General features: G+C 39.9%; 1 protein-coding gene across 1 annotated transcript in view; it reads left to right on the forward strand.

Annotated features, from left to right (window-relative positions):
* TMC1 (transmembrane channel like 1) overlaps positions 1-27,354 on the forward strand; it is a 105,601-nt gene that overhangs the window by 6,372 nt on the left and 71,875 nt on the right. Inside the window, exons 4-5 of the mRNA XM_042965019.1 lie at positions 6,458-6,586; positions 26,785-26,875. Coding sequence (XP_042820953.1) covers positions 6,458-6,586; positions 26,785-26,875 — 220 coding nt within the window. The remainder of the gene's footprint in view (positions 1-6,457; positions 6,587-26,784; positions 26,876-27,354) is intronic.

Consider the following 27,354-nt stretch of genomic DNA (forward strand, 5'->3'; position numbering starts at 1 on the left):
TAAGCGTCCGACTTTGGCTCAGGTCCTGATCTTGTGGTTTGTGAGTTTGAGCCCCACGTTGGGCTCTGTGCTGACAGTGCAAAGCCTGCTTGGGATTCTCTCTCTCTCCTTCTCTCTCTCTCTTTTTCTGTGCCCCTCCCCTGAACACACACACACACACACACACACACACTTTCTCTCTCTCTCTCTCTCTCTCTCTCTCTTTCTCTCTCTCTCTCTCTCAAAAATAAATAAACGTTAAAAAAGAAAAAAGAAAAAGAAAATTTCTGTGCTCTCTCGGTTTGCTTAAGCCCACATATTAACTGCTCAACTCCTAGAAATCGGACCGTATAAATCAGTGGGTCTTGGCCCCTATTGCCTGAAGGAAAGTTGTCCCTGTGACAGTGTCTGTCCTTAGCTGGTACCAGCCTCACCCTGATTCTCAGAGGCCCAAGGGTAGCCCTGCCCCTCTTTCTCCTTACTCCTCCAAACAGCCAAACCTGGCTACAGTGAGCTTTGTCTCCAAAGGTTTTTCAAATTATATGATTACTTCCATAATTTGGGCAACTCATCTAAATAGTATCATAAATTATTTCTGGTGATTGATGGTTCCAATCCCAATATGAAGGTTCATTTTCTGTTGTTCATTTTGAAGACATTAAAAAAAAATTTTCTTTTTAATGTTTATTTATTTTTGACAGAGAGAGATAGAGAGAGAGAGCATGAGCGAGGGAGGGGCAGAGAGAGAGGGAGACACAGAACCCGAAGCAGGCTCCAGGCTCTGAGCTGTCAGCACAGAGTCTGATGCGGGGCTCGAGCTCACAGACTGCAAGATCATGACCTGAGCCATCTAGGCTCCCCACCAAACATTTGTTTTTTTCCTAAAGAAAATATATTAGCAAATATATTGTGAGAAAGATTTGTAGGCAAATATATTGTGAGAAAGATTTGTAGGCAAATCAGGGCATGTTTATTTAGATTAACTGATTTACGGTCTTTTTAAATTTAAATGTTCAAGTGAAACACCTTAGGGAATTTCCCCTGCACTAACAAAACATTTGAAGCCAACTAAAACCAAGGTTGCAATGCTAACTATCTTTGGAGACAGTGAAAAAATACTGCCTCGTTAGACATTTTGGAGGATTTCTAATAATATGACAGGCTTTTCCTGACCCAGTTTTAAGTGTAAGAAATATGTTCATAGCAGTGAGAAATTCAGCACATTATGCCTTTTTTCCCCCTAACAACTGTTGTTTAAATAAATCAAACTGAAGATAGAAAGCCATTCTTGCACAGATTAGCCCTACAGTTTAGAAGATGAAGCAAACCTCTGCGATATTCTTTTAATATGATTAGCACTTTCTTTGAGTGATTCTTAGGAAAACAGTTCCCTTATATGCTGGTGAAAGTAATATTATAATTACCTGCCTGTTTGAAGATAACTTATTGAAGAACCATTCCTGGTAGCACAACACAATCCGTCTGGAGCAATCAACAATTAACAAAAAAGACTTTAAAAATATACCGGTCTGGGGTTATTTAGTGTAAGAATTTATTCTTATCTTTCCATACCATACTAATCTTGGAGGACATTGTTCAATTTTAGTGGACTTTGAGCAGTGGATTTATGATGATAACCCTGTCATCCAGAAAAATTCTGTACATAAACATTTATTTAATTAATATTTATCCAGTTCCACTGCTGTGGAAGCTAATTTGCTAATTTCTTTGGAAGACATGGATATGAATATGCAATTGACTGTATTCTCCCGAAGTTCATAATAGAGTAAGGGAGGGGTTACTTGGACCCAAATCATTGTGAAGTAAGACAGTATAAATGTGTCAGAGAAGAACAAGGTTGTTTGGAGTTTTGGAGAGGACAAAACTATTTACTATATGGGATAATATATATGGATAATCAGAAAAGGGTTGAAGAGATTTGACATAAGTTTTCAAGGAATCATAGAATTTAAATGCATAAAGAACTGAATTTAAGATAGCAGGAAAGGATAGAATTCGTGTTAGGAAGATTTCCATTAAGTGGTTTCTAAAAATTGGCATGTAAAGAAATAAACTTTAGTTACATCGTAAATCCACATCCTAATAGATCTTTTTTTTTTAATTCTTTGATGACACTACATTAAGTAAGATACTGTTTCATATATGATTCCTAATGGGAATCCATTAATGTAAAGCTTTAAGGTACTTACATGTAGATACCGTTGACCCTTGAACAACATGGTTTTGAATTGCATGGATTTTTTTTCCTTTTTTTTAAAAAGATTTTAATTCCAGTTTCATTAACATACAGTGTTACATTAGTTTCAGGCACGCAATCTAGTGATTCAACACTCAGTGCTCATCATGATAAGTTTACTCTTAACCCCCATCACCTATTTCACCCATCCCCCAGCCTGGTAACCATCAGTTTGTTCTCTGTAGTTAAGAGTCTGGGTTTTTTTTGTTTTGTTTCTTAAATCCACATATGAATGCAATCCTATGGTATTCGTCTGTCTCTGACTGACATTTCACTGAGCATAACACTCTTTAGATCCATCCGTGTTGTTGTGAATGGCAAGATTTCATTCTTTTTTATGGCTGAGTAATATTCCATTATGTTGCATCTTCCTTATCCATTCATCTATCCATAGACACTTGGGCTGCTTCCATAATTCGGCTATTGTAAACGGTGCTGCGATAAACATGGGGGTGCATATATCTTTTCAAATTGGTATTTTTATATTCCTTGGATAAATACCCAGTAGTGGGATTACTGGGCCGTATGGCAATTCTATTTTTAATTTTTTGAGGAACCTCCATACTGTTTCCCACAGTGGCTGCGCTAGTTTGCAATCCTACCAACAGTGCATGACGGTCCTTTTTTCTCCACATCCTCACCAACACTTGTTGTTTCTTGTGTTGTTGATTTTAGCCATTCTGACAGGTGTGAGGTGATATCTCATTGTGGTTGTGATTTGCATTTCCATGATGATAGTGATGTTGAGCATCTTTTCACATGTCTGTTGGCCATCTGCATATCTATCTTCTTTGGAGAAACGTCTTTTCCATGTCTTCTGCCCATTTTTAAATTGGATTATTTGTGTTTTTGGTGTTGAGTTGTATAAGTTCTTTGAATATTTTGGATATTCACCCTTTATCAGATTCTGTCATTTGCAAATATCTTCTCCCATTGGGTAGGTTGTCTTTTAGTTTTGTTGATTGTTTCCTTTGCTGTGCAGACACTTTTTATTTTGATGTAGTCTCAATAGTTGATTTCTGCTTTTGTTTCCCTTGCCTCAGAAGACATATAGAAAATGTTGCTACAGCTGATGTCAGAGAAATTACTACCTGTGCTCTCTTTTAGGTTTTTATGCTTTTAGGTCTCATATTCAAGTCCTTAATCCATTTTGAGTTTATTTTTGTGTATGGAATAAGTAAATCATCCATTTTCATTCTTTTGCATGAAGCTGTCTGGTTTTCCCAACATCATTTGTTGAAGAGATTCTCTTTTTCCCATTGCACATTCTTGCCTTACATGGATTTTGAATATTTATTAAATTTGGATTTGGTCTATGTCTACATGGAAACAAGTTTTTGAGTAAATATTCAGTAAAACAGTCTCTTTTTTTCGATTGAAGTATAATTGACAGCCAATGTCGCATTAGTTTCAGGTGTTCAACATAGTGATGTGACAACCAAAACAATCAGTTTCACTAAAACATACATTTTCCTCCTGTGACAAATCAACACACATATTGTTATTCTGATTGGCAAATTAAGCAAACAAAAACTGTGAATATAGATGCAGTAAAAATGTCAGAGTTGCAACCGCCATGAAATTTTATATAATAATCAAACAAATAATTAAAACGAAAACAACCTAATGGCAACCAGAGTTGTATTTTAGAGTGTACTCTTACTGGTCTCTTACTATTCTTTTTAAAGTTAAAAAAAATATAATTTAGAGAGAGAGACAGTGCGGGAGAGGGGCAGAGGGAGAGAGAGGGAACCTCCAGCAGACTCTATGCTCAGCACGGAGCCTGACACAGAGCTTGATCCCATGACCCCGGGATCATGACCAGAGCCATCAAGAGTCAGACACTCAACTGACTGAACCACCCGGACACCCCAAATTACTATTCTAAGCAAAACATTTGAATTGGTCAAGAAACCCAACTGTCAACAGGAAGTGTTATTTTAGAAAGTTAATATGAGTTTTTATTTCAGTAATCATGACATGATTAAAAACTGGGTTGGTGGGAAAGAAAGGAGGGTGCACAGTCATTTTGTATGGTGGCCTGTAACGCTATGGCTATGTCCCCCTCTCCTTCAGCTGGAACTTTCAAAAGCAGCTCTGCCATGGTCTTACTGTGTGTAGTCATGATGAGTATAGTGAACAGAAAAGTATGTTTCTCTTTACAATTTTTTTTTAATGTTTGTTTATTTTTGAGAGAGAGAAAGAGAGAGACAGCGCACGAGTGGGGGAGGGGCAGAGAGCGAGGGAGACACAGAACCCCAAGCAGGCTCCAGGCTCTCAGCTGTCCACACAGAGCCCGATGGGGGCTTGAACTCACAAACCTCAAGATCATGACCTGAGCTGAAGTTGGATGCTTAACCGACTAAGCCACACAGGCGCCCCTGTTACTTTTTTTTTTTTTAATGTTTATTTATTTATTTATTTTTTGAGAGAGAGAGAGAGAGAAAGAGAATGCAAGCAGGGGAGGAGCAAAGAGAGAGGGTGACAGAGGATCCCAAGCAGGCTCTGTGCCGACAGCAGACAGCCCGATGCGGGGCTCAAACCCACAAACCACGAGATCGTGACCTGAGTCGAAGCTGGATGCCTAACCCAGTGAGCCACCCAGGTACCCCACAGCAAAGTATGTTTCTGACTAACACTGAGTCAGATTGCAATTTCTCTGTCAGGGTTTATTTAGGAGAAAGAAACTTCTGCAGTTAATTGAACAGAAAGTATTTGATAAGAGAACTGTTGAGTAGGGATAAATAATTGTTGTCTAGGTTACTGGGAAGGTGACAAGACAACACTCAGGTATCATGGTGACGACAAGTATATGAAGCAGCTACCTCTCCAAGGGCTACAGGAACAGAGGAGAGAGGTTGAAATTTAAACTTAAAAGCATAGAGGAGAGGGGTGGCCGAGTGGCTCGGTTGGCTAAGCGACTGACTTTTGATTCTGGCTCAGGCCATGATCCCAGGGTTGTGGGATCGAGCCCCGAGTCGGGCTCTGTGCTGAGCGAGGAGCCTGCTTGGGATTCTCTCTCTCTGCCCCTCCTCCCCCTCTCTCTCAAAATAAAGAAACCCAAGAAGCATAGAGGAAAGACGTATGGGGCTGAAACCATTGCAAAGGGGGTGATCCACCAGCGGTGCTGGTTTCTACCGGGGTGGTGAGGAAGCTGGTTCTGTTAGTGTTGGGGAAATTGGCAAGCTGGATTCACCTGTAGCTGTGGGAGGGCCCTTCAGCCAGTGGGGTGAAGAAGCATTACCAGGGAGGAAGTACCACCCCAGGAAGCGAACAGGAATCCCAAGTCCCTTCTGGGTATCTCTTATTGACAGGCTACTATTGAGGCAGCTGACAAAGCAGAAATGTGCCCTACAGAGCCCCAGCCCCAGCATCCCAATATTCAGTATAGAAGGGCAGTCTGGAGCTGAAGGACAATAGCTCAATAAACGAAGCTATCTATAAAAAAAGTTGATCTTTACAAAATGGGGCATTACATTCCTCACCTTAAAATCCTGCTGCCCATGTTTAGATTGTTTTGATTTGTTTCGTTAGTTCTGGACCCTATGGCATTTTTGCAATCCGAGAAACACAGAAGAGAAAAGAAACATCTCATTTGCTCAGTGAGAAGCCAAGTTCCTTTGAAGGTCCCTTCAAAGGTTTCGTTTCTACCAAATAAACTTCAAGTTGAATTTTATCAACTGAAGTTTTGAATTTAATTAACAGATTAAGTTACCTTCGAGAAATAGATTTTTTTAATTTTTTCCTATTTCAATTTTTCTCTTTCTCTTGAGACATGGCTAACAAATTTGTAAGGGCACTTCAAAGACATCTTCCCCTCTCATTTACCATCCTTATCAAAAAGTAACGTTTCTCAATGAAATGTAGAATTGGTTGGGGAAAGGATACAAGGGAACAAAGTAGAGAGGAAAATATCTTGATAGATCTGCAACTAATATTCCACAGGTCTTCTAGTCCTGAGAGTTATGTCCTGAGGCTATGAATGTAAAACTGTTTCAGGACTTCAGAAGGTAAACGCTATTATTTTAAAGTTGCAATAATTCCAGAAACCCCGCATCAGTGTTCGGATATCTGCAAGCTCTAAGGCTTATAAATCTCAGCCTCCTCTGTACAACCAAGTTGATATCCATTGGCTGAGTATCCGAGAGCGTTCTTCTTTAAGTCTGGTAGTCAGGCAAAACTTAACTCTATTAAGGTTTCTTTCTTTGCTATCTTTTAAAGGGAAGAAGAAGAAGAAATTGATGAGGAGGAATTGGAAAGACTGAAGGCAGAGTTAGATGAGAAAAGACAAATGATTGCTACTGTCAAATGCAAGCCTTGGAAAATGGAGAAGAAAATTGAAGTTCTCAAGTACGATGCCTCTTTTCATAATTAGAAACACTGTCCTTGATTATTGATCTCCCAACTCCTCTATTACCTATGTTTTGTACATAGTGCTATATATAATATATCATATATATAAAATACTCATTATTGTATATAACGTTCATGGTCATATACACATATGCAACATATTATATACGTTACATGTCATGTATGTGAACATATCATATATCATATACATGGGCATATATGCATATATATGTGTATATATATATATGTATATATATACATATATATCATCATTAGAGAGGCTGGGCTAATGATTATCAATTTTAAAAAATTATGAGCAAATTCATTGTTTGGAGTCTTATAACCTCTGGTCACTTTTAGCCATTTGTTCCTGAGAATTTCTTTAATGTAATGCATTCATTACTTTCTCTCTGAAAGAGATAATATATTTGAATTTTACAAGTCTGTGTGACTGGCAGATTCTTGTTTCTCTGCAGGGTCCCAGCCTCAGGTGACATAATCATGTGACAGCTCTCTTTAAAGCACAGGGAAGATATTAAGCCAACAGAAGAGTATATAGGATTCCAATTAAGGATTATGCTAATAGCTATTCCATGGCGACACGTCAGTGACCCAATTTCACTCTTACGTTGAACGTTGACGGGGGTAACAAACACACTCGGGGCACCCGGATTTACAAACTTCCTATATGAAAAGGCAAATGATTATCTCTTTCTGGGGGATGGAAGCATCTTCGCTTCTGATCACTTCTGAGGATCACGCTATATTTCCTTGCCACGGTTGTTGGGGAGATGAGGCGTGAATAAAAGGGAATGTGTCGGTGATAACAGCCATGTTTATAGCTTTCAGTGGTGCTACCGATTGCATTTTTCCATAGAACCATTTTTGTAAGTAGTGGTAAATTTCCAAAGCTGTCTCTCCACCAGGCTATTTAACTAATAATGTTAAATAGTATAGAGAAGAATATTATTGTCTCTGGTGATGAAAGAAAGAATTGAAATAACTACCACGATAATTCTCTTCTAATCTTAGCTTTGTAAACGAGTATGTGTTATTTGAGGACACTGCTTAAACTTCTGGGGCCTCATATCCAAAATAAAACAAGAAATTCTCCATCTATTCTGTGAAGTGGGAACCTAGCCATCGTTTATAATGGCATTGTTTTGTTTGCGGATAGTTTTCCAAGTTCCAAACAGTGGTTTTCCCAGCAAACTTCTATAACACTGCACAGTCGTAGGCTGGGAACTCTATATGCATGTGCTTGTACCCACCAGCCCTGAATGAAAGCAAAGGCAAGCAGGGTTCCTGGTTCCCTGGAGCTAGTAACACGTGTGCGTGCGCGTACACATTCGACGTGGTGATAATGACGCTAAATGATAGATTTAAAAATATCCTTGCTTGGCAAAACAGGAGTTTGGCAACCACTTTACGTCGCTTCCAAAATATCGTTTGAAATACGATTGGCCATAAAATGCCCAAAACTGGAAACCATTAGTAACTGTATGTAGAAAGTTGTAAAATTGGAAAGCAGTGATATTGTGAACTTTCAAAGCGTGGTGTGAAATTGGGTAAGAATGCCGAAGAGCGTATCTTCCCTTTCCACCTGCAGAAAGTGTAGAAATACCCCCACCCTCCCTGGTCTGTCTCTCCCATGCCGGGCAATGGAGTAGGAATGGGCTTCTGATTTGAGTTTGAATCTCAGACCTTCACTTCATAGCTGTGCAAATTTGAATGAATTGTTTAGTTCTCTGACATTCAGGTTCCTTATGAAATTATGCTAATTTACCGGGTTAGTGGAATCATAAAGTGGGATAATTTACATAAAACACTTAGCACGCTGCCAGAACATAGCACGTAGCTGGGAAGCACAAGTTGTAATTATTATTTCACCTCAGGACAGAGTCAATGTTGCCTGGTCCCCTGAAGCATGTCAGGAGAGACAGAGTGCGTGTGAGACACGGCAGGGTTAGGTGGAGGCACACCTGGTCAGGGATAACCTTAGCCACCTGGGGGGATGGTGACACATTGGTAGCAGTCTAGATGGGTAACCGATTTTGACGTTCCAGCAAAGAATAGAGCCTCTTGACAATTTGGCAGAATCCAGGGCCAGGCCACTTTCAGATCTTCCAAATGGACCCAGGGTAATCCTGTGGCAGATTTTAGGACCTGGGGCCTTGAACTGAGTCCAGGAATTAACCCATTTTGCGAAGTGGAGAGATGGGGCTTGGGATGGCCCAATGCTAGGGCAGAGGTTGAAAATGAGTCTGCAGCTCAGTCTAGATCTTAGGTTTTAGATCTGAGTGTTAGGTTTTTATTTGGCCCACATGCTTTTTTTTTCTTTTTATTCTTTTTTTTTTTGTTCTTTTTATTCATATATCTATAACATAAAATTGACCATTTTAACCATTTTGGGGTGTATTTTGTTTTAAATTATTTTTTAAATGTTTATTTATTTTTGAGAGAGAGAGAGAGAGAGAGACAGAGCGTGAGCAGGGGAGGGGCAGAGAGAGGAAGACACAGAATCCTAAGCAGGCTCCAGGCTCTGAGCTGTCAGCACAGAGCATGACGTGGTGCTCAAACTCACGAACCGTGAGATCATGACCTGAGCTGAAGTTGGACGCTCAACCGACTGAGCCACCCAGGCGCCCCTGGGGTGTATTTTTTAACAACATTTTTCTTTGTTGTCAAATGTTAAAAAGTAGGAGATTTCACACTAAAAAAATCCACATGTCCAGCTCCTGCTGGACAAGTGGAGCATCTGGTCCCACATTCTTACATGAAAATAGCAGCTGGGGCTCAGTGATAGTTGCACTTAGGAACAGGGAATTCAGTCTTCAGTGCGCACAATTCTCGATCCACATCAGTTGGTCACGCTATTTGGTTAAACCCTCTAAGCATTCCAGTCTGCTGCCTCCTACCCGTGCAGCCAGGGAGTGAGTTAGGCATGTTACCAAGGCAGTGATTCAGAACATCAAGTTCAAAGCCAGCTTGCAGAATGGAGGCACAGATTTAGGCCCAGAGAAGAAACAACTATGGCTTCTCACCTGTCAGTAACGCTCACTGTCTTACAACGATTCTCCATGGCCAGAAGTCAGTCCTGCTTTGTAGCTTGGCAATTCTCTGCACAGCTGGTACCAGTGGTCATGGTCAGCCTGATCCTCTTGGTTTCAGCCTCTGGGATGAAGCTGTTGGCACTACTGTGGCCAGCCTGTCTCCCTTTGTGGGTTTTTGAATGTTGTATTGAGCTTCTCCCGCATGGATCTCAATCGCATTATTAGAACAAGTGGTGAATACTTGATAGTGTGGAGAGATAAAGGTTTCTCTGCCCCAATGCCACTGAAACATGGCAGTCAGGGAGCTTTTCTCGCACCCTTTATTTCTTTCAGGGACTTCTGAGTCTGAGAATGCATTTCTGAGGACCGTGTTATTCCCAGAATTTGCCTCCAGTCATCAATCCTTGCTAACTACATGGAGACCTAGATACTAGTCTCAGTATAACTGGAGCAGATATTTTGATCACAGGTTTGGATTTATGTCGGGATTCCAAGGCTTTCCATCTGGCTCTGGACTCTGATGAGCTTGTGAAACTTCTAAAACAGATTCTATGGAGGATCAGGCTTTCAAGATGTGTTTTAGAGTAAACTTCAGGAACGGTAACTTATTGTTCTGAGGATGCCTTGGGAGGTGGCGCTCAGGGAGTCCCACATTCTGAAAGAATATCTACCGCTAGCAAGGTAAGCATCCTCAGAGCTGAGGACCCAACGACAGTTAAAAGAAGCAGTTAATACATAGGCAAGAAGCTCTAAAAATGGGTTGTTAATCCCTAAGGGCTCTCAAACATGGCTCAGGAATTGGAGCTCAGCATTTTGAAGGCAGCAGTATTGGCTTTTTAGGACTGAAGAGAGGTCACATCCTTTCCACCGTCACTGTGGAACAGTGTTTTGCAATGTGGTTTCAATGTGTTTCACACAGTCAGGTAGCCTTAAACCTATCAAATAATAATCTCCAGGTGGAGGGGACAGGTGTGTCTGGCCCAGACCAGGCTATGTGTATTTTAATTTTCTGTTCTGAAAGCCAAGGATTGAGGGCCACTGTCTTTCGATTCTGAGAAACAGAAAACCTCAGAAGCAGAACATCTTACCTTACTCTAAACTATTTACTGAATGGGTGAGAATATGTTGGCAGACAGGGAAGGGGAAATAGTGGTATGTTTTCCAACTATTTGAAAGTCAGTTCCTATTCTTTTTTTTTAATTTTATTTTTTATTTTTTAGAGTTTACCTCCAGATTAGTTAGCATATAGTGCAACAGTGATTTCAGGAGTAGATTCCTTAGTGCCTCTTACCTGTTTAGCCCATCCTCCCTCCCACAGTCGCTCCAGTAACCCTCAGTTTGTTCTCCATATTTATGAGTCTCTTCTGTTTTGTCCCCCTCCCTGTTTTTATATTTTTGCTTCCCTTCCCTTATGTTCATCTGGTTTGTCTCTTAAAGTCCTCATATGAGTAAAGTCATATGATATTTGTCTTTCTCTGTCTTTCTCTTCACTTAGCATAATACCCTCCAGTTCCATCCACGTAGTTGCAAATGACAAGATTTCATTCTTTTTGATTGCCGAGTAATACTCCACTGTATATATATATACCACATCTTCTTTATCCATTCATCCATCGATGGACATTTGGGCTCTTTCCATAGTTTGGCTATTGTGGATAGTGTTGCAATCAACATTGGGGTGCATGTCTCCCTTCGAAACAGCACACCTGTATCCCGTGGATAAATGCCTAGTAGTGCAATTGCTGGGTCGTAGGGTAGTTCTGTTTTTAGTTTTTTTAGAAACCTCCATACTATTTTCCAGAGTGGCTGCACCAGCTTGCATCCCCATCAGTTCCTATTCTTATTAATGAACTAAAAACATAGGATTTTAGGCATATCTATTTTGAAGTTATTAATGGGTTTCACTTAGAAGTTGGTTAACTAGGGGCGCCTGGGTGGCTCGGTCGGTTGAGCATCCGACTTTGGCTCAAGTCATGATCTTACAGTTCGTGGGTTCGAGCCCCGTGTCAGGCTCTGTGCTGACATCTCAGGGCCTGGAGCCTGCTTCGGAGTCTGTGTCTCCCTCTCTCTCTGCTCCTCCCCTGCTCACACTCTGTCTCTCTCTCAAAAATAAATAAAGATTAAAAAAAAAATAAAAAATAAAAAATAAAAAGAAGTGGGTTAACTAGATCTTTCCTCCTTGTTATAGGTGGCTACACTGATCTGAGAGCAACCATCACAGGTGAAATAAAACACCTTTGTGGAAAATAACCATCTACTTATTACTCATCCTGAAACCTAAAACCTAACTGTACCACAACTTTCTACATGGTAGATTTAAAGCTTGCATGACTAATCCTGATGAAGCAATCACTTTATTTTGTTATAGTAGGGTAGTTTTGGGGTTGAAAAGTAAGAGACACGGACTCCGGGCTGAGCTCTACCTCTGACTTCATCTCTCTGAGTCTCCTGTATTTATTTGTAAAATGAAGGGATTGGATTGTGGCCCATGGTTTGCAAATTAATGTCTCCAAGTTAAGGCGGTTTGGTGAAATCCCTTCAGGGCAAGGGAGGCAGAGGTAAGAAGCAGGGCTGCTTGGCCAACAGCACCAGCTTCGAGCAGAGACCTACGACTTCTTTCTTCTTCAGAATGTACTTGTGTCTAAAGCACCCATTTGAAGAAAAAATGCTTCTGTGCCTATTAACATAAGAAATCATTAAAAGCCCTCACTTAGCTGGATATTTAAAGGAGCTTATTTTGGGGACCGAGCAGTTCTAACATTTCATGAGTCTACCAAGTAAGATATGGGAGTACTCCAATATACTTTTGCAAGGAAATGGTTCTTGGGTAGAAGCCATTTCAAATGCACTTATTTTGATAACAAGCATGTTTATTTAGCTCTTACACTGACTGTTCTAATTTCTTAGCTGTGTGGCACCCTGATCCAGTGTTTCTGGGAGTTGTCCATCGGCCTACTTGGCCTAGTGATTTATTAATGAAACGTTCAATAAAGCCAAAAGGAATCCTTACTATTTCATTTGCATTTAAACATGTGCTTGAAACTGGCAGATTGTCATTAAGGTAGCATTCTTCCTTACTCAATCTTCCTTCACTATCCTGTATTCTTTTTTGTTTGTATTGTTTTTGATTTTATTGAATTTTCTTGGTTGAGGGAACTAATATATTTCTAGGGCAGTAAGAATAGACTGGGGTTGATTTTCTCTGCTGGAACTATCTGGGAAAACTAGCCTCCTGGCTTTCATCCCTTTCTCTCAAGTTTCCTTGGAGCTTGAGATTTTTATAGGTAAGAACCATGATTTCTCCTTCAGTTCACAAAGGCGTTTCCTTCATCTGTCATTGAGAAGGAATGAGGGATTCCACACAAGAGGACCTTTAATCACATGTACACACCTACTAACACACCCTTCAGCCATTTGGGATTCTTTTTAGTCAATAGCTCAACCAAAGCATCAACTTTCAGTTCTTGTACATTACAGGTATCTGAAGTATATTGATTTTCTCATCCATAGAATGGAGACTATTGGAAGTCAGTACGGCTGAATTTTGTTGATCAAAATGTAACATTGACATTCAATTTTTCTATTATTTAATCAGGGCCTAGTAGGTATCAAGCGCTATGCTGTGACTTTGGGCAATTTTCTTAACTTCTGGAACTTAGTGTTTTCTCACTTATAAATGGGGATAAAAAGTAATACTACTTCATAGAATTATTAGGAGGATTAAATCAGTTAAGATCTAAAGCACTTAGAGTGGTGCCTGGCATGTAGGAATTGTTTTATATGTGTTAGCTATTATTATTTTACTGTCATAATCCCATTTATCTCTCTCAACCACGTATCATTACTTTGGTTTTGTGTATAAGGAAACCAGCGCTCTGAGAGATAAGTGACTGTTTATGTTCAGACAACTATTAAGTGGTAGAACTATGATTCGGACTTGTGTAGAAACTTCCTTTGATGAGACGGAGGTCTTTAACTATACTACTCCGCAAGCTTGACCACTGGCCATGGGACTGAAAGACCAAACTAACATGCTCAACTCACATGGTCTATTAAGTCAAGTTAAAGTATAGTGATAAGCAAGGGCAAAGAGGTGGCATAAATGGACATGCCAAGCAAGGAATGGCAATAGAGTGGTGGAGGCCACAGGATCACATTTCTTGAATCTTGGGGTTCACGATGCTCACATGCCCTACTGATGTTCACCATCCTGCTGGCAGTGTCATTAAGAAGGCTGAGGTCCCAAAGGCCCCCACAGAATGAAGATGACTCGGGCCAGTGATAGGCATTTGCTCTATCAGAATGACACAGAGCAAGTACACTCAACGATAGTAGTACCTTGTCAGTTAGCCTGTTGAAGTGCCACAAGTGGTAGCTGCTTTTCTTGAGCGGAACACATGCGAGGAGAACGGAAACATATTGGACGACACCAATGGGTGGTCGATTTAGTGGTGACAGATATCAGTCCCAAAGCGACAGGATCATAACTTGGTCTTTCCATCCACTTCTAACTTTAATACTCTTATTTGTTCAGCTGTTTTGTCTTTCCTTGTCAGGTATTACACGTTCCTAACTTACTTGCTATCTGTTTTGGAACACATCACGTACAAATTATGCCTGTGTGTCACATGCTACAAGTTTATTTAAAGTATTTATTAGCTACACTTAACACCTCTTATGTGCCAAGCCAGGTACGTCATTTGCAGGATCTGGTGCAAAATGAAAATGTAAGGCCTTTTGTTAAAAAAATAATTAAGAACGTCAATTGTTAAGAATTTCAAGGGGCAATTGGGCGGCTCCGGTTAAGCATCCAACTCTCGGTTTCAGCATCTGACTTTTGGTTTCAGCTCAGGTCATGACTTCATGGTTTGTGGAATCGAGCCCCACGTCAGGCTCTGTGCTGACAGCGCAGAGCCTACTTAGGATTCTCTCTCTCCTTCCATCTCTGCTCTTCCCCTGCTTACTCTCTCTCTCTCTCTCTCAAAATAAATAAATAAACATGAAAAAAAAAAGAATTTCAAGACACCTATGGCAGAGCATTAAAGTAGGCACTGGGCTCATCTATGGTGCTCTGCATCAGGACAGTCACAGGTACACCAAATTTACTCTGCCCATGAGTTTCACCTGAATATTATGAGCCAAGATCTTTCTTGTGACCTATGCTTAATATTTCTGATGAGTTCCATTCATTATAATAGCATAATTCAATGCTCTCAAAAAACACAGCAAACTCACGTAACAGAACCCAAGTCTATATTACTCCAAAGACAGTGTTCACGCATTATTGCCAGGGTGTTCTTTTTAAATTTTGTTCTTTAACATTTATTTATTTTTGAGAGACAGAGACAGACAGAGCATGAACAGGGAGGGGGGAGAGAGAGAGAGAGAGAGGGAGAGAGAGGAAGACACAGAATCCGAAGCAGGCTCCAGGCTCTGAGCTGTTTGTTAGCACAGAGCCCGACGCGGGGCTCAAGCTCACAAACCGCGAGACCATGACCTGAACCGGAGTCAGACTTTCAACCAACTGAGCCACCCAGGAGCCCCTGGGGTGTTCTTTTGAAACACCACTTGGAACATGTTATCCCCACGTTCAAGGCCTTCCGTATCTCCCCAGTAATTAAGTTTACAAGCTTTTGCTTAGCAAATCAGTGAGCTCTACAATCTGGATTTACACTCTGAAGTCCAGCTTCTCTTCCAAATCATTAGGTACTGATGACAATGACCATGAGGGTTTGAAGGTGGACAATACTGTCTTTAATTTTTTTTTTTTTTTTGTCAACTACATATCAGGTTCTGTGCTAGGAGATGCTGCACACATTAATTCTTTTAATCCTCATGAGCACTTTGAAAACAGAATGTTATACCCATTTTACAGACAGGCAAGCTAAGATTGACAAAGGTAAAGTAGCCTCACACAGCTAGTAACTGTAAAGGTGAAAATTAAATCCAGATTTCTCCATCCCCAAAACCTCATGCATTCTCTATTGTGCCACATCACTTCTCATTTGAACCATGTTTTCCAGGAAGATGACTTTAATTTTCTGTAGACATTCTGGGTACATTTTCCCACTGTACTCGAGTCTCCTGTCCACTTCTCTGCTATTCTTCTTCCTATGCTTCTTCCAGTTATACCTCCTTTGTGAATTATCATCTCCCCTCTGAGGTCCTTTCTTTGTCCACTCCTATAGAAGTAGAACTCAGGTAGACTCTATTATTCATTTGACTCTGCTGTTAGGCTGTGTTGCATTATAGTTTAAAAATTGTACAAAAATCTCCTTCTCTTCAAAACAGACTGTGAGCTCTTTAGTTCTGCAGAGACTAGCATAACGCTCTGTATGTCAGAAACATTGAATTACTGTCTCCTGTGTGGGTGACAGTATTAATGGTCATTTCTTTAGTTGTTGGACACTCATTCTCAAGGCAAGAGAATCATTAACATGATGGAGCCTTTTAAGGTCTGTATGAATGTGTGAATAAAAGGCAAGAATGTGCTGGTAAAAAGCCTTGATTTGTACCTTTTGCCAATTTCCATGGCATAAACACTCCCATTACGATCAATTTCAGCTAACAGTTTAAGAACCAGTTTACAGAATCCCTGAAAATGTAACAATCAGTAGCCAAGTCAGTTCCAGCACCTCATACGGGGATCTAAGAATGCCCTTTGATTAAGTTTGTGTTAGAGGAATCTCAATCTGGAACAACAGAAAGCAGAGGCTAAAGAAAGAACTGTTTGTTATGATATAACATATTTCCTTTATTTAATTGGTAACTAACAATGAAATGCTTGAATTAGAGCTGCCTGTGAGAAAAGCAGGCATTAAGGACTTAACTTCAGAACTCCAGATAAGGGTCCAAAGTGCACTGATAACCTCTTATTCTAGTTTCTATTTCAACACCCTGCTAAATGTCTTTCATTTTGTATTCTAGAATTTCTTCCCAAATCTGTGAGCATGACCAAGAGTTTCAATCTTTCTCCCTTTACCTTCTCCTATTCTGCTCTTCTCTCACTCTCTGTTATTGAAGTATAGTTAACATACAGTGTTACATTAGTTTCAGGTGTACAATATGATTCAACACTTCTGTGTATCTCTCAGTGCTCAACATGTTTAACTGTGCTTTTAATCCCCATCACCTATTTCACCCACCCCCACCCACTGCCCCTCTGGCAACCACCAGTTTGTTCTCTGTATTTAAGAGTCTGATTTTATCTCTTTTTTTCTTTTCTCTCCTTTTAAAATTCATCTTAAAGAGAATTTTTTTTTAAGAATAAACAAGTCTTGATTAGGATAAGACATCTCTTCTGACTTATTCACATTTTTTTAATTTAATTTTTTTTTTTTAATTTGCATCCAAGTTAGTTAGCATATAGTGCAACGATGATTTCAGGAGTAGATTCCTTAGTGCCCCTCACCCATTTAGCCCATCCCCCCCTACAACCCCTCCAGTAACCTTCAGTTTGTTCTCCATATTTATGAGTCTCTTCTGTTTTGCCCCCCTCCCTGTTTTTATATTATTTTTGCTTCCCTTCCCTTATGTTCATCTGTTTTGTCTCTTAAAGTCCTCATATGAGTAAAGTCATATGATATTTGTTTTTCTCTGACTGACTAATTTCACTTAGCATAATACCCTCCAGTTCCATGCACGTAGTTGCCAATGGCAAGATTTCATTCTTTTTGATTGCTGAGTAATACTCCATTGTAGAGATATACCACTTCTTCTTTATTCATTCATCCATCGATGGACATTTGGGCTCTTTCCATACTTTGGCTATTGTTGATAGTGCTGCTATCAACATTGGGGTGCATGGGTCCCTTCGAAACAGCATAGCTGTATCCCGTGGATAAATGCCTCGTAGTGCAATTGCTGGGTCCTAGGGTAGTACTATCTTTAGTTTTTTGAGGAACTTCCATACTGTTTTCCAGAGTGGCTGCACCAGTTTGCATTCCCATTATCATTCACATTTGCGTTCACTTGTCCTAACTATCTTATCATTGTCACTGAATTAAAGGTGATCTTTCTTTATTAAATAAAAGCACAATGTTCTTTATAATTCTTTCTCTTTCAGATTTAGCCTGTTAATATTTTCTGTGCTATTGTAAGTGCTTAGAAAATCACTATGTGTAATTTTAATAATGCTTAGAAAATCACTGGGTAATTTTAATAATGCTTTTCACATAATATTTTGAAATTCTCCCTGAAAGGATGCTGGTAGGAACCACAAGACAAAATCATATTTCTTTTTTTTTCTTGAGACTTGAAAAAGGAAGTCAGCTCTGAAGCATTGGGGATAAATATACTTTTGCCTACCAAAAATTCTTTTCTTCTTCTCTATTTGTTTCCTGATTTATTTCATCTTTCCTATCTATAACTGCATCATTTTACCAGAGATACTTGGAGATGTCCTATTCTTCACCTTGGTTTGGCATGGTTTTTAGATGGCCCATGGGCCACAGGTCCTATCTCTTTTGGACAGTTGTAAAGGCATTTATAGCTCTTGTACCTATGTCAAGATCTCAAGCTCCCAGCCTCATTAAATCAGCCTGAGATTCTGCCCAGATGGTTGATAGAAGGGTAACGGTCATTGGAAAATGGGTCTAACATATGCTAATATTCATCTTGTCAATCAATATTATTCACTACCTTCCAGAAATATCTGCTTATCCAGAATTCAGATAACCTCAAATTTCAAATAGACAGGGATTTTTAGAGTGCATTATCAGATAATAATACTTACAACAAAAAGTAAATATGAGACAAAAGAAAGTTCTAAAGTTTTCTTCTAGGTAGGTAAAATGTAGTTACTATCTTCTTAATTGCATTTCATTGTCTATGACTTCCCTAGAGTGTTATCAGTCAATATATTAGGTGTGGTAAAGCAAACTGAATTGGTTTCCCAGGCTGCCAGGGTGTCCTACTCTCCAACCATTTCACCTAACTCGCATTCTTTAGGATGTCAGCTACTGGTGACAGCTAATTTTCACAACTTGCTATTAGACTCTCCATAAATATATTATCTTTGAAAGGTGATTAAGAAGAGAAATGCATTAATTACCACTTGCAATTATCTAGAAATGCTTTTAAGTGTGTTTGACATAATACATTAACAGTAAAAGGAAAGCAAATGTGTAGATGATAAGCACAGAATACCATTAATTTGAGGAATGTGGTTTTTTTTTTTTTTTTTTTTTTGGTTTGGGGGAGTGTCATCCAGATCTTGGGTAAGGTATGAATTTTGAAGATAACCCTTTACTTTATCAGGATTATAATAAGAGAGTGGCCAAGGCATTTTTGAGGATGTTTTTATGTATAGGACAAAAGAATGGCAAACGGAACACTACTTTGGGGGATTTAGGTAAGCCTGTTGTTGTAGAATAAAAGAGGTTATTAAAATGCCTTATTAAAATGCATATACTAAAGTAAACGTTTGGAGAACATTGTATTAGAATATTAGAAGAAGACAAGTTAGACGGGAAGAAGAGAGGGGAGTAGTTTCATATATTCAGTATAATGTGTCTAAAATTTCTTTCTACAGTCCTGAATATTAGAAATTTTTAAATATTCTAAACCACTTATTTCAAATAGTTGCTAATTATGTGTTTATGGTATACATGCATGAATTTGCATATCTATGTATATATATGTCTATGTTCTTGCATATAGACATATACATACATACTGGGATATCTGCATAAAGACACATGACTCTGGATGAATTAATTGTTTATTTTATGTATATCCTATTATAGTGCTCTTGACCAGTGCTTGGACAGAAGGATCAGGGAAGCTTAGAAGGGAGGCTATGCAAAAGAACAGTGAAATTGTAAGAGATAAGTCAACTCAGTAGAAAGCCTAGTTCACAGAGGAGTGTAGAATTCTCTGTGGGTGACCTCACCTAAGTTGTGTTGCCAAGTGCTTAGGACAGACCTCGAGAGCTAAGTTTGCCATGTGGCAAGCAGTCAAGTTTACTAGGTGGTCTTAATTATTTTCAGAGCTCACTGAACTGCCATCATTTGAAATGTCTTGCCCACTCAAGGAAGGATCAAAAGGCAGAGCACACTGCTCCACCAGAAAACTAAGACTTTTTTGCACTCCTAATTATCACAACACAACATTTTGGAAAAATATTCCATAGTACTTAGAAATGTTTAGCATAGGGTAGAAACAGGAACACACAGATATGGTGCAGAATCATTCTACTCAACCTTCCAAAGCAGAACGCCTGTCTCACTCTGAGGCAACACCTTGTAAATCTGTCTGTTTACAGCATTGAGAATGTACCACATGCATTTGATTCAAATGCACCCGAACTGAGCAAAATCAGTTCAGTCTGACTACCAAGCCCTGTAAATGGCCTCGTGAAAGGCTGTTAGTCTATATGAGACTATGAGTTTGTATATGTGATCCATGGTGGAAATATCTCCTTTGTTAGAAAAATTCCTGCAAACCAATGCCTAGAATGCCTTTCTCTGCCTACTTGAATTCTATCAGCCCTTTGATGTCCAGTGTAATTCTTCTCTTATCTACATCTTCAACATGTTCTCAGGCCTCCTTTTTCCTCTCCCTTTTCACTTAAAGCTGTCTAGCACTGTTATATAACAATTTTATGGGTCTATATCTCATTTTTCTTAACAGAGTTTGAACTTCAGAAAAGAATCAATGTTTCTTTTATTTCTTTCAAAACACTGAGCGCATTGCTAAGAACAAACACACTCAACACATGCTTAGAAAAAATGGCTAAGTGTAGCAACCACTGCTTTGCTTATGTCGTCTCATATGTGTCCATATGCCAGTCGCACGAGGTAGATGATGCTGTTATTAGGGGAAAACTGGCGTGGGGCGGGGGATACTGAGCTCAAATCCCAGCCAAGCTGGGACGCTTACTCTTTGGGTAAGCTTGGACCTTTATTCCATTAATCCAACCCTCAGTTTCTCATCTCTGAGATAGTTCCCGCCTTGCTGGATTTTGTGGGGGAGAAAATGAACCGATGGGCATCCATCATGCCTGGTACGCGGCAAGCACTCAGTGTATGTTAGCTGACACTGCCATTACTGTTGCTGATCCCATTTTACAGGTGAGAACGCTCGGGATCCATAAAGTCTAGTAATCTTCTCCCAAGAGCACACAGCTAGTCTATGGCGGAGCCAGGATCCAAACCCGTGTCTCGCAGATAAGACACAGATCACAAAATTGAACAGCATATAGTCCTATTCAAGAGAGAGAGAGATCTCTTTTTACCTCTGAGCACAGAGACTCCCCGGCTGACCTGAGCTCTCAGAGGCAGCACAGCCCCGGGGGGAGCAGGACTCAGGCTGGAATTCACTGCTGCCTCCTCTCAGGCTGAGTCATAAGCGGGGTTTCGGAAGCCCGACACCAGGGCCCTCACGTTGCGTCTTAAATGCGGGGCTGGTTCCTCTTTTGCTCATTTAGTGGCAAGAACTATTCCCGCTCTTCCCACGTCCCATCATGTGAAGGGAAACGGACTGGCTTTCCGAGGGGTTTTTGCCTGGAAATATCTAGTCGTTTCTCAACTTTGTAATTTGGAGACTCAGGCACAAAAATCGAAGTCAGCACTACCAGTACTAGGGCTATGAATAATAGTTCCTATTTATAGAGCTCTTGCGATTTGCCATGGTCCCATTACATGTGCTATTGCTAAACGTGTTGTATGCATTATCTCCTGTAAAACACAGGACAGCCCCATGACGGAGCTATTATGATCTTACTTCATAGGGATAGCTACTCAGCCTCAAACCATTGCACCCACTTCCACCAGTGTCTCCTTTATAAAAAACAAAACAAAACAAAACGCAGGTGTTTGGAATCATCGCTTCTAGGATTAGGATGATTTTAAATCATGCCGCCAGTCTCATTATGGAATTACATTACCTAGTAGTCTAGTAGCCTATAGTCTTTATTTCCAATCTCTGTGCTTAGAATAGCTTCCAACCTCTGCTCCTTTCTTTCAATTTACTCAGTACTGTTTTAGGAAAAGTCAGAGTTCTGACTTTGAGTCAATTTACATTGGTCTTTTTTTTTTTTTTTTTTTTTTTAACAACTGTGTTTACTAAGAAAAGGCTTCTCATTCCCCAGATCCCTTTACTGGGAAGTGTTCCTGAGTACAAGTTTTGATTACAGTTGCCTTGAAGACTAGTTTTGAAATGTCTTTCATTTACTTGAGCAAGAAGTTGGTTGCCCAATTGTACTATCAAACTGAAAACAAGAGGGAAGAAAAGTCAACTTAACCTAACCCAAACAGAGAACATGTTTCCTGGGATGAGAATGTGTCAAAGGCAACCTTGCATGTCCTGACTCCCCTGGGCGATCAGGGTTGTATCATGTGTTATGGGTAAATTATCTATTTTGTAAGTTGGACCAAAGTGTCTTCCTCCAACTAACTGTGAAAGCATTCTTGAAAGCCCATGAAACCTTATTATTCTAATTACCAACACAAGGGGTTGATAAATGAATGATGAGGCCAGGTATCATTGTCATTAAATAGATCTCACTCAATTATTTATCCCTGGGTCTGGGGTTACAGCTCATGGACCTGTGCATATTGTACCAGGGCCGGCTGGAGCTCCGAGACCTGGGGACCGGATTACGGTCTTGGCAGGCAGCTTTTTTTGAATGCAGTTCAAGGGAATGACACACATTTTTCAGTCAGACATTTGGATGGTTCGAAGCCAATAGATATTCCAAGTTTATCCACACAATCTTATTCATGTTATCTGTGTCAAAAAAAAAATCCCTTTAAATTATCCAGATGAATACAAATGGGTAGGAAAATGGATTAACTGTAAGAAAACCATGAAGAAGTTGTCTTGCTTTACAGTTTTCGAAGGCTCTGCTCTTTATTTACTTGGATTCTGCTATCCGTAATGGGCACTTGAGTGTGATAAGTATCAGTCAGTGCTCCTCTCCATATTGGATATTTTCTTTTTGTATCTTGTTTCTAATAGCACAATGAAAGATGCTGTCTTCTGGGTAAGAAATCTGTTATTGGAGATGATGGGATTGGGCCGTACTACTTTTTTTTTGTTTGTTTTTCATCTCGAGGTCATGCAGCTCACTACAAAGGTTAGCCTTGAAAATAGTGTGAAAGGATATTCTCTCAGAGTTGCCTACGTCTTCCCATCTGATGTCCCTTCTTCTAGACCAGCAAGCTGCAAGAGTTCTTCCTTATATCCGAAGAGCATCCTATTAGGAATTTCAAGAATCTGTACTTGCTAAAAAAAATTATTCTCTGGCTACTCCATTACCCCTGGCTTTGTCTTAACATCACCCCACACCCCCACAAGACTTCTGATGTGTTGAGTCTAGAATTTATTTTGGCAAGGGTGGGCAGTGGGGAGCAGAAGGAGCTAGAATGGCTCTTCAAGGATCCTTCAGGAATGAAACTAGAGAGAGGCCTTTTGGAGAATGGAGGAGGGAGTAAGGCATTAGGGAAGAGAAGAAATGTATACCCGAGATTACATGGAGTTGAGTTCGGTCCAGGCTGGTATCTGAAAACCAGCGTCAGAATATGCATGTTGAGGGGCACCTGAGTGGCTCAGTTGGTTGAACATCCGACTTCAGCTCAGGTCATGATCTTGCACTCTGTGAGTTCGAGCCCCACGTCGGGCTCTGTGCTGACAACTCAGAGCCTGGAGCCTGCTTCAGATTCTGTGTCTCCCTCTCTCTCTGTCCCTCCCCCACTCACACTCTGTGTCTCTTTCTTTCTCAAAAATAAATAAACATTAAAAAAAAAAACAAAAGAATACATATGTTGAGGGTGGGGGACGGTAGGGCTTTGGAGGGAAGTATGAAACTGTGCCTAGCATCAGGAAAAACTTGGCAATTGAGGAGGCAAACGATAAAACCTTGCTTAGATGGCTCCAGGGAAAATTATGCTTATAATAACTGACAAAAAACCCTATGCATGCCATGGAAATAGTTTCCATTAATTTTGTGATGATTTTAATTTGTTTATAACCCTGACTTCCGTCTCTCTCTCTCTCTCTCTCTTTTAAACCTTGCCAGTTTAATGATCCTATTACATAATCATCAGTTCACAAAATTAAAAATCTTGTCAGAAATATGAAGTAGAATAATGGCTGTTTAGAGCAGTCATGTTCTCTAATTGGCCACTCATCTAGAAAGTGATGTAACTCTATAGACCAAACTAAGTATCTAGAGTAGCAAATATGCCCATATAAAGTAGGCACTTTACATTTGAAAAACAAATTTTGATTTTACTACCAGGAAGAATTTTTGACTCTCTATTTATATGTTTTACTATAATAAAGTGATGTGATGATTCCTATGTAGACCTGATTTTACGAATTTCAAAGTTCTCGATACCAAATAGTTGAATTGTAGTCAGTTCGGCTGTCATACATTGTATGGGTACCTAAAATCCACCACACTATGCAAAATAGGGCAATGAAAACCACAGGGCTGATAGGAAACCTGGGAATAAGGGAAGAATACTCAGGAATATCATCAGTGACACATTAAAAAAGATAGGTATAAAACGGCAGCAACATTTTGCACACGCTAAGTGGTTAAGAAATACAGAAAAGCTACAGTAAATGATGGCAGTTTCCTTTGCAAAAGACCTGAAGCTTGCTCGTGGAAGTGGCCTTCAACAGGTTTGCAATTTGGGATGTGGCGTTTGGAGGAAGTTCTTTAAGACCAGCTGTGAATGGCTGCGGCCATAAGGCAGGAGGCGCAGTGAGGTAGCCGGGTGAGGTCTGCACGTTTCGTGAATACGCTAAGTTTAGCTGGATGCGGTTTTTCTGCATTCCCCTCGAGTTTCTTGCAGATACAATCTCATGTCAGCAAACGCAAAATTTGTGTTATGCTTAAATTCTTCTGTAATGAATCAATCATGTTAGAGCAAATTTTCAGTTTTGAAACAAGTATTAATAGGAGAATCAGGGGCGCCTCAGTGGCTCCGTTGGTTAAGCCTGCGACTACGGTCCAGGTCACGATCTCATGGCTGCTGGGTTCCAGCCTTGCGTCGGGCTCTGTGCTGGCAGCTCCGAGCCTGGAGCCTGCTTCGGATTCTGTGTCTCCCTCTCTCTCTGCCCCTCCCCTGCTCACAGAGACAAATCAGAGGATGGTTGAGAACTCAAGTCAGAGTCAAGTTTAGTGTAGGTCACTTCAACATTTTATAAATGTCAGCGAGGTGCCATACTCACTCCTGCCCTGTCTTCTCTAGAACATATAGTTAAGGCTTAAATGTGATGCACTTTCTGATTGTGTGGATGTAGAAACCCAGCCATGAGAGCTCAGTTTATACTTTGTGATGTGGCTGCATTAAACATTTTAGGATCTGTAAAGTGTTTTAGAAACCATTATCAAATTAATCTTCATAGCTCTGAGGTCATGTCAAATGGTCAGGCCATTTGACAAGGCCAGTCTAGTAACCCTTGTCATTTCCAGGAGACTGTCATAGTTTCTGAGTAGACTCCTGAAGAAGGGTACAATCCCAGCATTTGGGAATGACCTTGTATTTGAGCATTAATTAATATGGAAAATACAATTACCAGATTCTCCCCAATCTGGTAACTATCCCAAGTTATGCCTCTCATCTCCACTTCCAGAAGGTCTAGTTTTATTAAGCATCCTCTTCTGGTCAAAGTAGTGGTCGGTGCTGTGGGAGATACACAAGGACAGGATTTCTTTTTTTTTTTTTTTTTTTTTTTTTTTTTTAAATTTTTTTTCAACGTTTTTTATTTATTTTTGGGACAGAGAGAGACAGAGCATGAACGGGGGAGGGGCAGAGAGAGAGGGAGACACAGAATCGGAAACAGGCTCCAGGCTCTGAGCCATCAGCCCAGAGCCCGACGCGGGGCTCGAACTCACGGACCGCGAGATCGTGACCTGGCTGAAGTCGGACGCTTAACCGACTGCGCCACCCAGGCGCCCCAAGGACAGGATTTCATCTCTGCCATCAAGGAACTAATTTGGGAGCTCTCTTTGATGCCTAAAGTGAATCTTCTCCATTGCACTTGTGTTTTTATGGCAGAATGTGGGTGGGTTCACATGCCCAGGCAATTCAGGAGGCACCACTGTGTAGTTATTGGGTAAGTCAGCAGGTGCATGTTGTGTTTCCATCCCTGGGTATTATAAAATCTTGAGTTTAGAACTATTACTCAGGAACACCTTACCAAAAAAAAAAAAAAAAAAAATCCTTCACTGACTTTTCATTTTTTTTTTTAATTTGCTTTTTTGTGTTAATAATATTCTGTAAAATCTCACGGTCCAGCGGCCTTCCAACCAAAAGACGATGTTGCAGCTATTGAACCATAGTTCAGGTTTGGGTTCTCCTGGGTTATGCCCTCTGCTGTCCCGAAAAGTCAAGACAAACCTGGGCCACCTCTATTTTTAAAAGTTTTTCGTATATCAAACAAACAGCAATAGCAAAATTGGCCAGCCGAGTTTATAAAATTATAGTATATTTAACATTCTCCATTTTCGTGAACTGATGCTTTTCTATACACACACACACACACATACAGAGAGACCTAAGTGTGACTACTGAAAGGTATAACTATTTGGGAATAATATTAAACTTTATCTTTGAGGCCCTTTCTGAATGTGAGGCCAAAAGTACTCCTTCCCTTTCTCTTCTTCCCTCAACCCAATTTGCTGTACATAACATTTTTGTTTCAACTCATAATTGGTTTTATGAGATTAAATACCAGGTCAGTAACTGTGCTCCATGTCAGTTTGTCCTAAACTCTTTGCCTTATTTTACAAAAGGAACCCTTAAAAAAGAAGAAGAGAAAATATTTTAAAATAAACATTCTGACTGCCAGAAGCTAAAGTCAACTTTGGATTCAATTTTATATGTGGTGGAAATGAAAAGAACTAGAGTTCTCGATTTTGACACTTAGCATAAATTCCTTGCTTTTTGATGACTCCAGCTGATTAATAAGTGAGACTAAAATATCTTATTCTTCCTGGCCGGAATTAAAAAGCTTAAACATCTATTACGAGTCCGGAGCTTGAAATAGAGCTTAAATTCATGTGCTAAGGGTCTGGAAGAACTAAGGCTACAAACCTGATAAAATGAAATGTCCACTACCTCTATTCTATGCATCTCAACCTATACCCCATTCCCTCTTACCCCTTATTTTGTTTTATTTTCTCAGGGAAGCAAAAAAATTTGTGAGTGAAAATGAAGGAGCCCTTGGGAAAGGAAAAGGAAAGCGGTGGTTTGCATTTAAGATGATGATGGCTAAGGTAAGCATTTTCACAACTCAGTTTGGTCGATGTTGTATATTCTCGATGGCGGCCTCTCAAATGAAATGGTGATTTATGGCAAAAAGACTTACTTTTGTGATTTTATCACTCTGAAATGGTAAAGATTGTGCCCCTTTCACTTCCATTCCCTGGTAGTTAAGGGGTTCTGGGTCAAAGTTTGTTGCTCTATAAGTTGTTATCTACAAGTTTCAGGGCCATACAGCTACCAGGAACATTAACTATAAATTGAATAGAATATGAAAAAAGCCCCAAATGATATAGTAATATAAACATAGATCCTTGGAAAAGATAGAAAAGAAACTAACATTTCATTAGTATTTACTTATGCCAAGCACTGAATCGAATCCCTCTATGAAGGTACCATATTTAATTCTCAAAGCAAAATAGGTATATAGGTATTATTATCCCCTTTTTATAATTGTTATACCACTTGTAGGCTGAATTCATTTCCATAAAGA

The sequence above is a fragment of the Panthera tigris genome, chromosome D4, assembly GCF_018350195.1.
Source record: "Panthera tigris isolate Pti1 chromosome D4, P.tigris_Pti1_mat1.1, whole genome shotgun sequence".
NCBI lineage: Eukaryota > Metazoa > Chordata > Mammalia > Carnivora > Felidae > Panthera > Panthera tigris.